The sequence below is a fragment of the Phalacrocorax aristotelis genome, chromosome 22, assembly GCF_949628215.1.
Source record: "Phalacrocorax aristotelis chromosome 22, bGulAri2.1, whole genome shotgun sequence".
In the NCBI taxonomy this organism is placed as follows: domain Eukaryota; kingdom Metazoa; phylum Chordata; class Aves; order Suliformes; family Phalacrocoracidae; genus Phalacrocorax; species Phalacrocorax aristotelis.
The window spans coordinates 3103090-3117378 of record NC_134297.1 but is presented as its reverse complement, the minus strand read 5'-3'; the positions used below and the strand labels follow the sequence as shown (position 1 = coordinate 3117378).

The 14289-nt window shown below is 53.1% G+C and overlaps 1 protein-coding gene across 3 annotated transcripts in view; it reads left to right on the top strand.

Annotated features, from left to right (window-relative positions):
- Nucleotides 1-241: 241 nt before the first annotated feature.
- Nucleotides 242-14289, top strand: part of NECTIN1 (nectin cell adhesion molecule 1) — a 104009-nt gene continuing 89961 nt past the window's right edge. For all 3 annotated transcript variants that reach the window (XM_075116434.1, XM_075116435.1, XM_075116436.1), the window contains exon 1: nucleotides 242-801. In XM_075116434.1, coding sequence (XP_074972535.1) covers nucleotides 717-801 — 85 coding nt within the window. In that variant the 5' untranslated portion in view covers nucleotides 242-716. The remainder of the gene's footprint in view (nucleotides 802-14289) is intronic.

Below are 14289 nucleotides of genomic sequence, written 5' to 3'. Positions count from 1 at the left end.
CGTCCCCTGCCCCGCCGCGCCGCCCAGCCCAGCCCAGCCAGCGCGGGCAGCCCCCGCTCCCCCCACCCCCCACACCCCCGCAGCCGGCCCGGCCCCGCGCCCCCCGCCCGGCCATGGAGCGCCCCCGCCGGCCCGCCGGCCCCGCCGCCCCCGCCGCCTGAGCGCCGCCGGGCTCCCGGCGCCCCGGGACGCGGAGGGCAGGCAGCGGGCGGGGGCTGCCGAGCCCCGCCGCCGGAGCCACGGGACCGCCGCGCTGCGAGCGGCGGCGGCAGCAGCCCGCGGAGGGCTCTCCCTCGTTATTTGTTTTTCCTCCCCCCTTCTTTTTTTCTTTTTTTTTTTTTTCTCCAGATTTTTTTTTTTTATTACGTTTTTCTCCTCCCCTTCTCACTCGCCCAGCTCTGCGGACGTGCTTGCTCCCGGAGGAAGGCGCCCGCAGCCGGCCAAAGCGGGAGAGGGGCCCCGCGCCCCGCCGAGCCCCAGGGCCCCTGCGGATGTGCGAAGCTCTCCTCCGGCCGCCTGTCCTCCCGCCGGCTTGCCTGCTGGGTGCACCACCTCTTTGTCCTCCTGCATCTACAGTTTTCAATTTTAAAAAAATTTTTAAATTTTTTTTTAAGCAGACCTGAGCATCACCGGCAGCGGGAAGGGGGGGGGTGGGGGTGGGGTGGGCCAGCGACGCTGCCAGACCGACCCCTGCCCATTTCTCCTAAGGAACTCTCATGGCTTCACAGCTGCAGACAAGTTGCCGTGCATCTTGGTGGACTATCGGAGTTTGCATCCTGCTGGCGGCCGCGCTCCTACCAGGTGAGCCGCTGCCGGCCGGTCCCCGCAGGAGGCGGTGGGCTCTGCCGGGGCGCTGCGGGGATCGGGGCAGCCCCGGAGGAGGGCTGCGGGGTGCCGGTGGGGGAAAGGGGTGCGGGGGGTGCTGCGGAGCGGCGGCGAAAGACGGCATCGGCTTTTTGGGGTGCGCGCCCGGGTCTGGAGCAGGTGTGGAAGCATCTGCGTGACGGTGGGAGAGAGTCGGGGCCGATTTCATCTCTGGCTTGGAGAGAACAACACGATCGTTTGTTTTGGAAGCAGCTGCAGGCAGTGGGCTCCGGAGTCCTGGGAGCTGAGGCGGTTTGTTTGCTTTTTGGATCGAGCAACGTCTAGCGAGGCATAGCAGCCAGGCTTCCCAGGAAAGGGAGCCACAAGGCTGGGTAATGAGCACAGATGTTTCGTAAGGAGAGATGGAAGGTTTCAGCTGACTAGCACCCCCGAAATCCCTGCTCCTCTCAACACACACGCTTCCCACGGGCTCTTTTGCAGAGGGACTGGACTGGTCCCAGGTTTCAGACCTTCCTTTCACTGCTTTTGCACTGGGATGCCTGATGGCATCTGATCCATCCCTTTGGTTCTGATCCATCCCTGGAAAGGAGAAGATGGGCAAAGATTTGGACTGACTTCTCCCCAGCTCATTCGACCTACCTGGGCGGCTGCAGAACAGCCAGCGTGTCCCCACCCCAGGGCTTGGTCCTGCCCTGGGCTCTAGCACAGCTCGGAGAAGCAGGAGAGTGACCCACTTTGTGAAGTGCCCCGGGGGAGACTTTTATCCTGCTCCAGTGCAGAATGGGTTAATGCCATCCTGGACGGCTCTCCGGAGTAGTCTGCTGGGGACATGGAAGGGGGACCAGCAGTCTGGGTTTACAGCACTGGGAAATGAACTGGGAAATGCGAATAGAACCGATTTTTGCCTTTTTGAGGCTGAGCTCCTGGTGGCTGGGTCTGGAGTGCGTGGCAGCGGGTGCATGTGCCACCCCCATGCTGGTGTCCAGCCTTCTGCAGGGGTAAGAGGCAGCCTGTGCCTGCAGAAGAAGGGGGGTCTGCAGCTGGAGAGGAGAAGTTGCAGTGAAGGCAGGGTGGAATTGCGTCCGCTGCCCCTCTCATCAGGCTGGGGCAGCATCCTAGAAGAGCAGCCAGGCTGTGATGCTGAGATGTGGCCACACTTAGCAAGGTCTGGGCCAAAAGACCGGCCATCCAAGCAAATGCCAGGGCCCAGGGCTCCCCATGCTAGCAAAGACAGAGATGATAACATCCAGGGCATGGGAGATCAACAGAGCACAGTGACTGGATGGTCCAGCTAAAATGGATAGGACAAAGGTGAAATGGGAGGGGGTGGTGCACAAGAAATCAGGGAGGCTCTGAGAGGGAAAAGGTTAGCACAGTGATGAGGAACCAGGTCTGGGTGTATACCTCTGTATTCCCAGGACAAAGGGATCTGCTGTGCACTGTGAAAAGAGCTGATGGAAGGGACAGCCTCGGGCTCCCTGCGCTTTGTGCTTCCAGGCAGGTGCCTGGCTGAGCTCTGGCTCCTCACAAGAAGCCTCAGAACTTTCCATGCCGTTCTTCACCTGGTCTTCTCACCCCTCCACCAGGCAGCCCCATGCAGGAAACCTTCCCCACAACCCCTGGGAAAGGCACTGGAGGCAGAGTAATGCTGTGGTAACTGTGCTGGGTAAACCAGAAGGGGTTTATGCTCCCCCAGTCCCTCTAGGAATTGCTTTCACCAAGGAGACACATAGACAGTGACACTGGGGCAGCCTGGCATCTCACCTTGTCCTGCCAAGAGAGACTTTTTTCCCCCACTTATTCTATTTTTGGCTGTTGCCAAGGCTTTGCTGCCAGCAATCAGGCAATCTTGTCTCCTGCCGCTCTGCAATAGTCTGGTAGTTCGTCTTGCACTGTCCCGCTGACAGCTTTGCCAGGATAAGACAGTGGTGCATCTAGTGGTGCCTTGCCAAGGAAAGAGTACGACCAGCTCTGCAGTGCTCCGGGAGGGTAATCCTTTCCGAACCCGGTCCATGATCACCGAGTACCCTGAAGGTTGTGTGGGCGAGATTCTCGGCTGGACCAGTTTAGTGGTGGATGCGCCACATTTGTAGGAATGGCTGATCCCGTATTACATATTTATTCATTTGTTTCATTCGTTTGTGTGCTTATTTGTACTGTGGATGCATCCCAGAGCTGCAGGGAAGGACCAGTACAATACTGTGCTAGGTGCTGCACAAAGCCACAGCAGACTGACAGTCCTTACTAAACCACAGATCTGAGTGCTGTACTGAGGCAGGTAGTTCCTCAAGTTTGCAGTGCATTGTGCCAAAATCAGCTGAGGGTGTATGTTTAACAAGCCATATGTAAGCTTTGAATGCAGAGAGTCTTGCTTAAAGAGAAGGGGAGAGGGGAACTTAGGATTCTATATTATGAACTAGTGGCTGTGGACTTTGCTGGAAAATGTGGTTTGGTACCTAGCACCCACGGATGGGAGGAAGGCAGGAGACACTACCTGCTTTTTGGAAAACCTTTCATGCTCATCTGATCAATGCCATTTCATTTTGTTCTCATCCACGTATACTACCTCCCCGTTCTGAAAATGTCAGCCTTTTTTCTGATAAGGAAGTAAAAGTTCCTTGCTGTAAAACCTGTAAGGAGTCCCTTATAAAAATCTGCTTTACAAATTCTCTTTCTGGATGATTGAGCCGATCACATTAATGGATTCAGTTCAGGGTTTCTGCAGCCTTCCATGCAAATCTGCCTGCCTGTCCGTTTGGAACCATTAGCCGGGCTATGGCATTAGGGCTTCAAGATATTAATATGAATAGGGCTTATTGAAAAGCCATGGGGTAGTAGGGAGGAGGGATCCAAGGCGGCTGATCTTCAGAGGTTAGGAACACTTGCGGTTAAATTTATGCTTTACAAGTCTTAACAATCTGTCTGTTTATCCCTGCCGTCAAACTCGGTACAGCTTGAGATGCAACCACACAGAGCAGAGGCATTCATCTTGTGCTTGGTCCTGCATCTGCAGATCGGGGCCTCTGTTTCCAAATGCTCTCCTCTGGGGACAAATTCCTGTCTGCTATAACTGGGCTGCCTCTTGGGCTCTGAGAGGGCCCTGTGAGTCTTTCTTTGCAAAGTGCTTTGAGATCCTCAGCAGGGGAGAGCTGGAGAGGTGTTTGAAGCTTTGACACAGGGTTTTTCCATCAAGGCGCTTGAAAGCAGCATTGACTGAGCTGTAGTGACCTGGAGGCCTTAGGTCAAACTTGGCTGCAGCTGGAGGGAGGGTTCCTTTTTGGGGAGGAGCGACCGCTCTCTGGAGTGCTGGGTAACAGTCAGATTTTGTCACTGCAGGATCTGGTCCATCCTGTAGTCTATAGAACTGCTTTAATATCCACAGCAGCTTCCAAAAGGCAAAAAGTTGCCAGAGTTTTGTTCAGCCTTTGGTTTGAGTTCTTAGTTGTTATTTTTTCTTTCCCCTACCTGTCCCCTCCCAAAACTCAGAAATGACAACATCAGTCTATTTCAAGAAGCAAAAGTGTGTCTTTGGCTGATATTTTCTCATTAAACCATGCTTGTTGCAGTGGAACCGACCCATCGAGTTTTAACCTGGTGTGAATTTATGAGCTCGTGTATGTATTGGTGTGGGTAAGGCGACAGGCTGTATTGAGAGCCAGCTCAGCCCACAAGCAAGAGGGTGTCTGCCCCGTGGCCAGAGCCAGGGGACGACCATGGTTAATGCTATTTGCTCTCTGAACCGGCAGCGTTAATCAAGCGAGAGCTCCCAGCCTAGTGCACATGGATCCATTTGCCAAGAGATGTACAGAAGCAGGGGCATTACCACATCCAGCAACACATCTAGCGTGACGCAAATGCTTGCAACTAACTGGTGGCTGACAAGATGCCGATGCTGGCGGAGCCTGGCATCTCTCCTTGCATTGCCCCTCCTCTGGGCTGCTACTGTACCAGCCACAAAGCCAAGTTTACAGGGAGGCACCAGAAGGATCCTTTGGGCACCGCTCACACCTCAGCTGAATCATGAAGGGAACCAGAAGAGCCGGTTGTCGTGACCTGCTTCCCAGGCTTGCGTTTCCACTGGCACCCCTTGCCCTCTGCTAGCACCGCTAAGGCTGGGGGCAGCGGGGACAGCTCATCGTAAGGTGGGATGAGAGCAGCGAGTGGCCACCACTAGCCAGGGTAAGGCTCTTTCCCACCTCCAGCACCCTGGGGAGATGGTGGGGCAGCACCAGCGGAAAAAGATTTTTTGGAAGAGCAGAAGTCGGGCTGCCTGTGAATGCTGCAGGGATGAGTAGGTAAGTCCTCAAATGGATGGTCACAACCTTCAGGGCCTCTGAGAAAAGGTTTGCGTCTTGCAACATCAGTGCTCGAGGTCGTGATGACTCCTACTTAGTCCTTTTCACAGGCCAGTAAGGCATATTGGTGCAAAAAGCAGAAACATATGAGAGAGGGGCAAAGGTAGTCCAATCTGAGCAACCCCTAGAGATCTTCTTGCTTTTTCAAATGTGTCAGATTGAATCAGGGCAGCTCTGATGCGGGGTGAGTTGGTGCCGCCAGCCACTGGAGCTGGGACCCAGTTTGCATTTGAGACACCTATTGTGTTAATTACCAGAGCACAGCCATCCCAGCACAGAGAATTCACAGCTCTGCGGTGAGGGCTCCCTAACCCAGATTATCGTTTCAGGTGAAAATTTGTTTAACTAAGGAATGAAACCTCTCATGATACATCCCCTTGCTTTTCCCCTGGCGGCTGTTGAGCTGAAGATGTTCTTCTGGCCTTACAATTTTCTTCGCTTCTGCCAGTGAAGGTTTAGTCCAGACTAGATTGATGAACAGATCCTCCCAGCACACATGCACGTACCCTCCCAGCATGGTTTTCAAGGGGAACCCCTTGGCTCTGTAGCAGAAGAGAGACTCATTCCCAGCTGCTCAAATGCAGAAGTATCATCTCTGGGAGGAAGGACACTTTCCCCTCAGTCTGCAAATGAGAGCCCGTGGCAGCCAAACAGGCGTCTCCCTGTCCTTCCACTGTGCCACCCTGCTAGGTTTAAAGTCCTGCGTTTACAGTCTTGTCTCATTACACACAGAAACGGGAAGCAAAATTTGCAGACGCAAGGGCTACCCTTCCCAGCACTGTGTTGTTTTATACGCCCCATGCTGTCACTTCTGTGTGTCCCTGCCTCGACGGGCACCCAAGGAAGCATGGGGAGTTTAACGCCTTGCTGTCCATGCGCTGTTTCTCCCTGTCTCTGGGGCTGATGCAGGCTGGCATCATAAAAGCTGCAGCAGCTCTCGGCTCTGCAGCAATCCGAAGGCAAACAGCAGCTGGTGGGCATGAGAGGGGGAGAGTGAGCTTCAGTCCCTTGCTGTTTGCCCAGAGCAGGAGGATGGGTTCCCAAGCTAGGGGGGCTGCTTGTGCCCTGCGTGCACAGGTCTGCAGTGGCTGGTCCCGCAGGGAACCTGGCCAGCGGTCTCCTGTCCCTTCAGCATCTCTGTGGGGTGCTGGGGATGGATAGGAGGAACTGACCCAACTTGATGAACTGTCTCTTCTCCATTCCCCCATGATAAAGCTGTCCCTGCAGGAGGTTTATAATCCTCCCTTGACATTATTTGGTGTGATGCAGGAGGAAAGCCTTTCTAAGCACTATCCGCCCAACTCCGCCTCTCTCCCTCACTCTGCTCCAGGCCTGCCCTCCCTGGCTCTAAGCCAGTCCAGTTGGAGACTGGTGTACAGCACTGCTTTCCATCTTTTTTTGACCTACAGGTAGGCAGGGGGAAGAGCTTAAGGAGAGGCAGGATCCGTGTGACTCCTCCCTGAAAGAAAACACAGGGATGGGGTTTTCTGTTCCCCATTCTAGCCTATTTGCCTTTCTAACTGCAGGAGATAGCTAAGTGCCTCCATCTGCTCCTGAGCATGCAAGAATGCTACAGAAGGACCTGCAAATCACATCACTGCCTTGAAGCAGCCGCAGATACCAGATGGACCACCTGGCTATGAGACAGCAGGTGCTCCCAAGCCTGGTTAGTCAAGAGGACTCTGCCTCCATCTCTCTTCCCAGCAGTTCTCTCTCTACCTGGGAACACCCTGTAATCAGACTGATCTTGAGTCTATTTTTCTTTTCCCATGGAAGATCCACTCCTCCCCCCATGCTACAGCGAGGCATCCAGAGGCATGGCCAGGAGTGACAGAGGGTCCATGCAGCTCCCAGCCAGTGGCTAGCATCCAGCGTTTCTGCTCTGGTGACAGGCGAGAGTGGTTCCCAGCACAAAGGCCCGTCTGTGTGGGAGATGAAGGGGCTGGAGCAAAGTGCTGTGTGGCCACCTGAGAGCAAAACCAGCCTTGTTCTTTGTGTGAGGCTAAAGACACGATACCAGAACAGGCTGCTGTAGCAGAGGGTCTGTAGCCACATCTCGGAGGGACGCTGGATTTCAGCTGGCGTTATAGGTATATACTTTTTGCACTCATGATCCCGCACTTGGCAAAATCAGGTTTCATTTCTTTTCCACTGGCAAGATACCCTATGGACTGAGGGGGATACTGCTTGAGAAGCTTTTCATTGGCCATTTTCATTGTCCCTAGGAAAGACAGCCCAAAGGGTCAGACCTGGGGGCAGAGTTCTGGCTGTGGACTCAGGGTCTAATGCTAATGTGTAAAAGAGGCTGGTGGGACCCAAGAGTTCAAGCAGAGGCCTATAATTAGAGGCTGTTGTGCTGAGTGTCCTAACAAAGCCAGGAGTTACAAACGGTCCATGACAGGCAGAAGTCATAGACCTAGGGTAGGGTTTGATATGATGAACAGGGTTTACTGGGAGGTGCATACAGAGAGCTTGATAGTTGAGGAGGAAGGTCAGGGATTCTGTCGCTGTCTTCTCCAGGTTTCTGTGTAGAGCAGCTTGATACATGATGGTTATGCTGGCCTGTGCAAGGCACTGTGGCACTCGGGGCAGGGGAGAGCAACAAGGGAGGAATGAACCCTGCCCCATCCTTGGAACAGCCCAAACAAGTGAGCTAGCCGAGCTCAGAGACTGGCCACGTGAGTTATCAGCACACTGTGGAGTCATAACTCACCCCTGACCCAAACCTATGGCCATGACAGAGGTTCCCCTGCCTTGAAACATATCCTCGCCCTCCCCTGGGCTGGGACTAGAAATAGAGACTGTCCCAGTGTCTAGGTGTGCTATGGCCCCAGCTTTCCTAACTAACTGCTGGAGCCACGCTGCTTCACCAGAGACTGATGAGTGCGACATGCCCAGCAAAGTGAACGCTGGCATGGGCAGGAGAAGGGTGTGCACTGCTGCTAGCACATTGAACATCCACACAGAGCCTGCAGTCAGGAGTGCACTGGTTTCACTGGAGAATTAAGCTGCACCAAGCTAGGCCTACTTTTTTCTTAGGGAGATGCATCTAATGGGCTTTACTTTTTTGCTTTTCCTGGGCTAAATAATCAGCACTGAGACACCTTGTAGGCAAGCCCAGAGTCACATTCCCACCAGAGTAGTTGTGCCAATGGCCTTCCTTGCCCGGGGGTGCCAAAACTAGAGGAAATGTTAAGGATGGATAACCAGAGTCCGCTTAGGGGCTGTAAGTACACACAAGAAAAAGATCACCTCTGTTCCAAAGAGGTTGCAGCACACGGTATTTCCTTGCTGCTCTTGCCTATGTCACCTTACTCACTTAGCCAAGGCCTGCGCTGTTTGAGAAGCAGTGTTGTTTTAAGGGCTGGAACAGAAGGCAGCAGCTAGTGATTTGATGGTGTACAGCAGAGACAACTGCACAGCTGTTCATTACTGGGCCTGTTCATGCTCTTCCCCTTGTCAGCTGCACCGGCGCAGTGGCTAGGGACCAAGCTGCAGAAAGGGGTATCTTCTGGGAGTGGGGCAGAACCACGGCTGTGCCCATTTATGGTCATTCAACATCAGGGATGTGTTGCGTAGCAGCATCCTCGACATGCTGTAATTTATATCAGCTGCCATCGTTTCCACTGGATACAGGACCCCTCTTGGCTCTACAGGCAGTGCTGCTGGGTGGTGTTAGTCGGTGCATTGTGCCCCACAGCTGGACACACTGGAGCTCTGTATACTTTACTTGGGAAGGTTGAGTTCAGTCTTGTGTACCAAGGGGCTGAGACCTAGGTGGTAAGTGCTGAAGAAAGGGCAGTCTCAGACCAGCCAAGGATCCAAATCTACAGGACACCTATCGTCACGACTTCAAAGCCAAGTGCTGTGCTTGTTGTGTCATATTGGTAAAGCACATGGTGTCTTACGAAAGGCTTTAGGAAAGGCTTCTCGCTTTTCTCTTCGAGGCCATGGTTATGAAAGACATTCATGTGCACCAACATGTGAATCAGCATGCATGTACCTGAGTGCCACTTCTGTCCTGGTGTTGGCCCCTGTGCAGGTGTGTCCACATGCTGCAAGCACTCCCCTCTCCCTGGGCTTGCATTGGTTTTCTGCTGTCTCCTGGGGAGAAGCAGGGAGAGGAGGGTGGTGAGGGGAAGGGACGTACTGCTATTGCTTGTGATATCTGTGGCAGGCCCTCTTGCTGCACAGCCCAGGTGGTGCACTCCAGCTTCAGGTGGGGATGCAAAACCCAGACCTTCAGGGCAGCAGCAATGCCCTCCAGGGCACGAGGGCTGGGGCAGCCTGTGAATATCTCTGTGTGCTGAAATGGGGGAGAGAGCTTGCAGAGGAACAGGGAGAGGCCAGGAGCTCTGTGTGTGCAAGTTTTATGAAGTGGCTTTTACTAGTGATGGGGCTGAGCTTGCCAAACATATCTCATGTGCTTGGGTTCAGCAGTAACCCAGAGAAAGTGGGGGAGGGCTTATTGGGATCTCCTTTCAGGAGGAGTGATTATAGTGTGCTCTGATCTTTAGAGGTGGCTTCTTTGGGCATTTGCTTGATGCTCTGGTGCTCAGTGGGTGTGCTTTTGTATCCCCTTGATACACATTGAATAGGATCCTTTTGGGAGGGTGGCAGCAGACCTGGTAAGGGGTAGGAGGGATGGGAGGGAGAGAGGTTTGCACAGAGCACAGCTTGTGAAAGGAGGAATGTTCTCTGTGCCTGAGGACCCAGGAGGGAATTAGGAGCAGAACTGAGTTTGGCAGGAGGAAAGCTCAGTGGTTCCAGGGGAAGGCAGTGCTCTGGCAGTTTGTATTTGGGTCCTCTAGGACCCCCTGAGAGAAGGGCTGAGAACTCTGAACATTATTACATCTCCTGTGGCAGACTGTTGCCGTGCAGTGTTGTTCAACCTGCAATCAGTCGACCTATGATCAGTCAGCCATTGACAGGATTTCCTAGATGACTGCCAAAAAAGGAGCTCATCCCACTCCCCACCTTGTGCAGGGAAGGAGACACTAACCAGTAAAGCATCAGAAAGGAAAACTGGCCTGGCAATCATGCACAAGCCAATGCGTGAATTTCCCTGCCCCAAAGCTCAGGTGGCCTTGCCACACAGAATGGCTGGGACACACTGCTCCAGTGGGCAAAGCACCACGTGGGGCTCTGCCCTGGCTCTAACTCCCAAGGCCACGTCCTTCAGTTGACATCCACAAGCAGGTCCCTGTGCCCCAGTGTCCCACCCGTGCTGTGTCTGGTTACATGCTTGGGCTCCTGGCCCAGCGAACCAGACTGCTGTTCCCATGGGGGTACTGCTGCATAAAGCCATGTCATCTCACCTCCTGTGGGACATTGTCCCAGACACCAAGTAAGCAGGGACAGTGCAGAAGTCACCCCTCAGGATTCAGAGGAGCCAATTTGCATTTGCTACTGATCCGGCTGGGAACTGAACGAGTAATTTGCCAGTGAGAGAACCTTTATCCCCTGACTCCCCCCAGTCCTTCTGGGATTTTGATTTCTCTCCTTCCAACAGAAGGATGGTGGTAGGGATGAATTCTCTGGGGCTAAGTTTTCTAGCTATCACACTATAGAAAGGAAATTTTTTCTTTCTTTCTTGGCATGGCAGGAACAGACTTTCAAAAATGTACCCTGATTTTTAAATACCCTTTTCGCCTGTGGTGTAAATACTAAAATGTGTTTTTTCTCTCCCGGAGTTTAAAAATATCGCTAGCCTGGGGAGGTGCATCTTTCAGCGAGATTTATAACGGCTGCTCTCAAGTGATGTGGAAAATGAGCCTCCCTCTGCCCCATCCAGCCTGGCACCTTCCAGGAATTTATTTCCTTTATTTGTGTGAGCCTAAGAATACTTAGAGGATGCATCTCCACCCGAGCACTCTAATTATTTAAGTTTTGTTTATGGCCAGTCTCTGGGGACCTGAGTAGGTCCAAGCTGCCGATCCTTCCGTCTTCTGGGTAATTCAGCCCTGCATTACTGCCATTTGATAATGATCAACAAATCACAGATGCTGCATCTATTGCCTGCTATGTATCACTCCGGCTCCGTAAATTGGCCGAGCCATCGGAGCTGGTGTGAGCAAGACGTGCATGGCCTCTTGTTGGCAAGGCTGCTGCACGTAGGCAGGGAGCAGTGAGCAAGATGTGGGCAGGGGTTTGCATGTCAGTGTAGTGGGGAGCTTGCTGGGGCAGGGACTTTTGCACAGCACCTAGCGTGGCAGGGATCCTGACCTAGCTGAAGCCTTTAGATGCTGTCCCAGCCTTGCTTGTACTAGGGCTAAGCAAGAAGCAGGCAGCTTCCTATGCAAGCACAAAGCTTTGTCTCATTCCTGTCCAGCCACCCGAGTCCTGGTCAGTGCCCATGCCATGCCCTTGCCAAGCTGCTGCATTACTTACCCCGTGATCCCCTGCTCACTTTATCTCTGGCAGCTGGTGGGAACCCCCTGCCGTGGAGGTGGCTGAGCACTGCTTGGGAGGCAGAAGCCGGGTATGTCAGGAGGCAGTGAGGAGGAGGCATCCCCCCTGTGCCCCGTGCCCGCTTGGTCAGCACTGGCACCACTTCACTGAGGAAGGCTCCTTCCTCTGCACAGCCAGGTGAGAGTTTGGGCTCTGCTGCTGGCCAGTGTCCAGCTCCACAATCAAGGTGTGGCTGCCCCTGGTCTTAGCCTGACTCTGCACCTCCTTTCCATAGCACCTGCTCTACCAGCACCCCTCAGTGCCCACTTCTGCCTCCCCGCTGTACCTGGCCAGGTCCCTGCCCAGCTGAGGGGCTGAGGCTGGCTCTCCCATTAACCTGTCTGGCCAAAGGCAGGCCGTAGAGTTTCAGCAGTGAGGGACTCTTTTCTTACCCCTGTGCCAAAGCTTCCCAGTCCCAGCCTGATCCACAGGAATCCATAGTCTCTGGAGGCTGTGTGCTTGCCAGCGCCTCTGCTCCCGTCACGCTCCATGATAAAGAGAGAGCAAGAGAGATTTTGATTATGTTATGACAAGCAACAGAGAGATGGAGTGAAAGCTGCCGTCTGCCTATTGTAATTCCAATTAGCAGGGGTAATGTGGCCAAAGCCTGACAGCTGTATTGATCCAAACTTTGTATGGGGAGAACCTATAATGCAGTTTTCAAAGGTCCCTGGGGCATGGGGCTGAGCACATGTACAGCTGTGGTGCAGGAGAGGAGAAGAAAGGCCTGTTTATAATGGGGTACATGAACAGGCAACTGCATCTCACCATCTGAAATGCCAGAGCCATCCCACCAGCTAAGCTCTCTCTCTAGGGCTGGATTTGCATCAAAATCTATGCTGCAAAATCCCCTTGAACCCCTTAGGACTTCTTTCTACCCACATGATGAAGCAGGTCTTCTTGGTGTGCATGTGGAATGAGTTTGTCAAGACTCAGTTTCTCCCGTAGACAGAATGCTCCCGAGTAAAATAAACCAGCAGTGATCACCCTGCTGGGGAACAAAAGCCCAGGGCTGCATGGGAAGGGGGAGGAGGAGGAAGGGGGAGTTTCCCTCTTGCACTTCTAGGCAACTCTTCAAGGTCAGAGCTGAGGCACGCTGGCAGAGACTGAGGGCAGGCTGTTTGTGCAGATGCTGTCTCAGCTGTACCCTTTCTGTGGCTAAGGGGAGGACTCCAATTTGCAGCTTTGCTGGTATTGATCTGAGACCTTTTGCTGGCTCTAAATTCACTTTGGAAATATAAGGCTAAAATAATTCTTTTTAGGTATATATTTTTTTGTATTCTTGATGTCCCAACTGCTGCCATGCCTTCCGAGTACCTTACAGTACCTCAGTGGAGAGGGGAATATTTGCTGCCTCACACTGACTTCTACCAGGAGTGAATCAGCTTTTACTTAAAGGGAAAGAATGGCCTGGAGGTGATGGCAAAGGCAGGCTGAGCTCTGAAGTGTTGGCATCATTTCTTGGCTTTGCCACAAGCTCCCTGGAATATCCTTGGCTAGATCACTTCACCTCTGTGTGCCTTTCCTTGTCAAAAGCTGCCGGTAGCAGTCCCTCTCTTCTCTGCTCACATTGCCCTGTGTCTGCAGGGCACCTTGCACAACTGATCTTGCCAATGTTACTCTATACAAGCAGGGGACCGTTTGCAAAGCACAGGGAAAGGTGACTCCCCATTATTTTGTCATTTTTCGTAGCAGCTGGGAGCAGACAGCTCCTTGCCCAGGGATATTAGAAGACAAGAAATTGTTTTGCATGGATCGATGTACAAATATTCTGTCAGTACAAACACTGAACCCAGTTTCTTACTGCTCTGTGTGATGTGTGGGTTGAAATCATGGAGGTGGGTGAACATGGTCCATTGGCTTCCCTACCTGGTTTAATTCAAAGGCCTCTTGATTTCTCGCTCCACTAGTTTTGCATTTGGGTCACTTCTGGTTTCCAGCCACTACCTGGGGGGGTTTGCAGGTAGGTGAGAGGTGTGGGCTGAACAGCCCTCCACACCCCTGCTGCCCGGCCAGCCCAGGGCAGCTCCACCCACACCCTGGCTCTTTGCTGGACAACACACCAGGCGGGACAGGTGGCAGGGGTTCACGTTGTGCCCTGTCTTTGCTGGTTTTGCTGTGAATGCTGAGGCAGGAAGGATGGCTGCATGCTGAGGACAGTAAGTCTTCAGATATCTGCAATGTGTTTTGCTTTTCCCACGAATTTCCTAGGAGGCTGTAAGCAAGTTTCATAACACCTGAGTTGACCCATTGTAGGGTGCAGTTAACAGAAATACCCTGCCTGTTGGATGAACAAGCACTTCAAAAACTCTGCGGTCATTCCGTAAGAGGGGGCAGGTAGCAGTGCAAACCCAGGCCCTATGAGCCATTCAACTTGTTTCACGTGTGAGCCATCACATGGTACTGATTATAGTTGCCTCAGACAGCAGATGGATATGAACAAGTGTCTTTATGCTATAAAAGCTTTCTAGTCTATCTCCTGGGTAGATTATGATTTTAGCCGTATGCAAGAGTCTCTGGTACTCCAGGGCTGGGGGAAACTTCCCTAGGAAGATGATGTGTACCACCACAAGCCATTTATTTTTGCGGCCAAAGGAGCTGTAAGATGCATTGAAGGAGGGAAAGCAGGTTCAAGCTGCATGGAAGTTTGGAGCTGGGA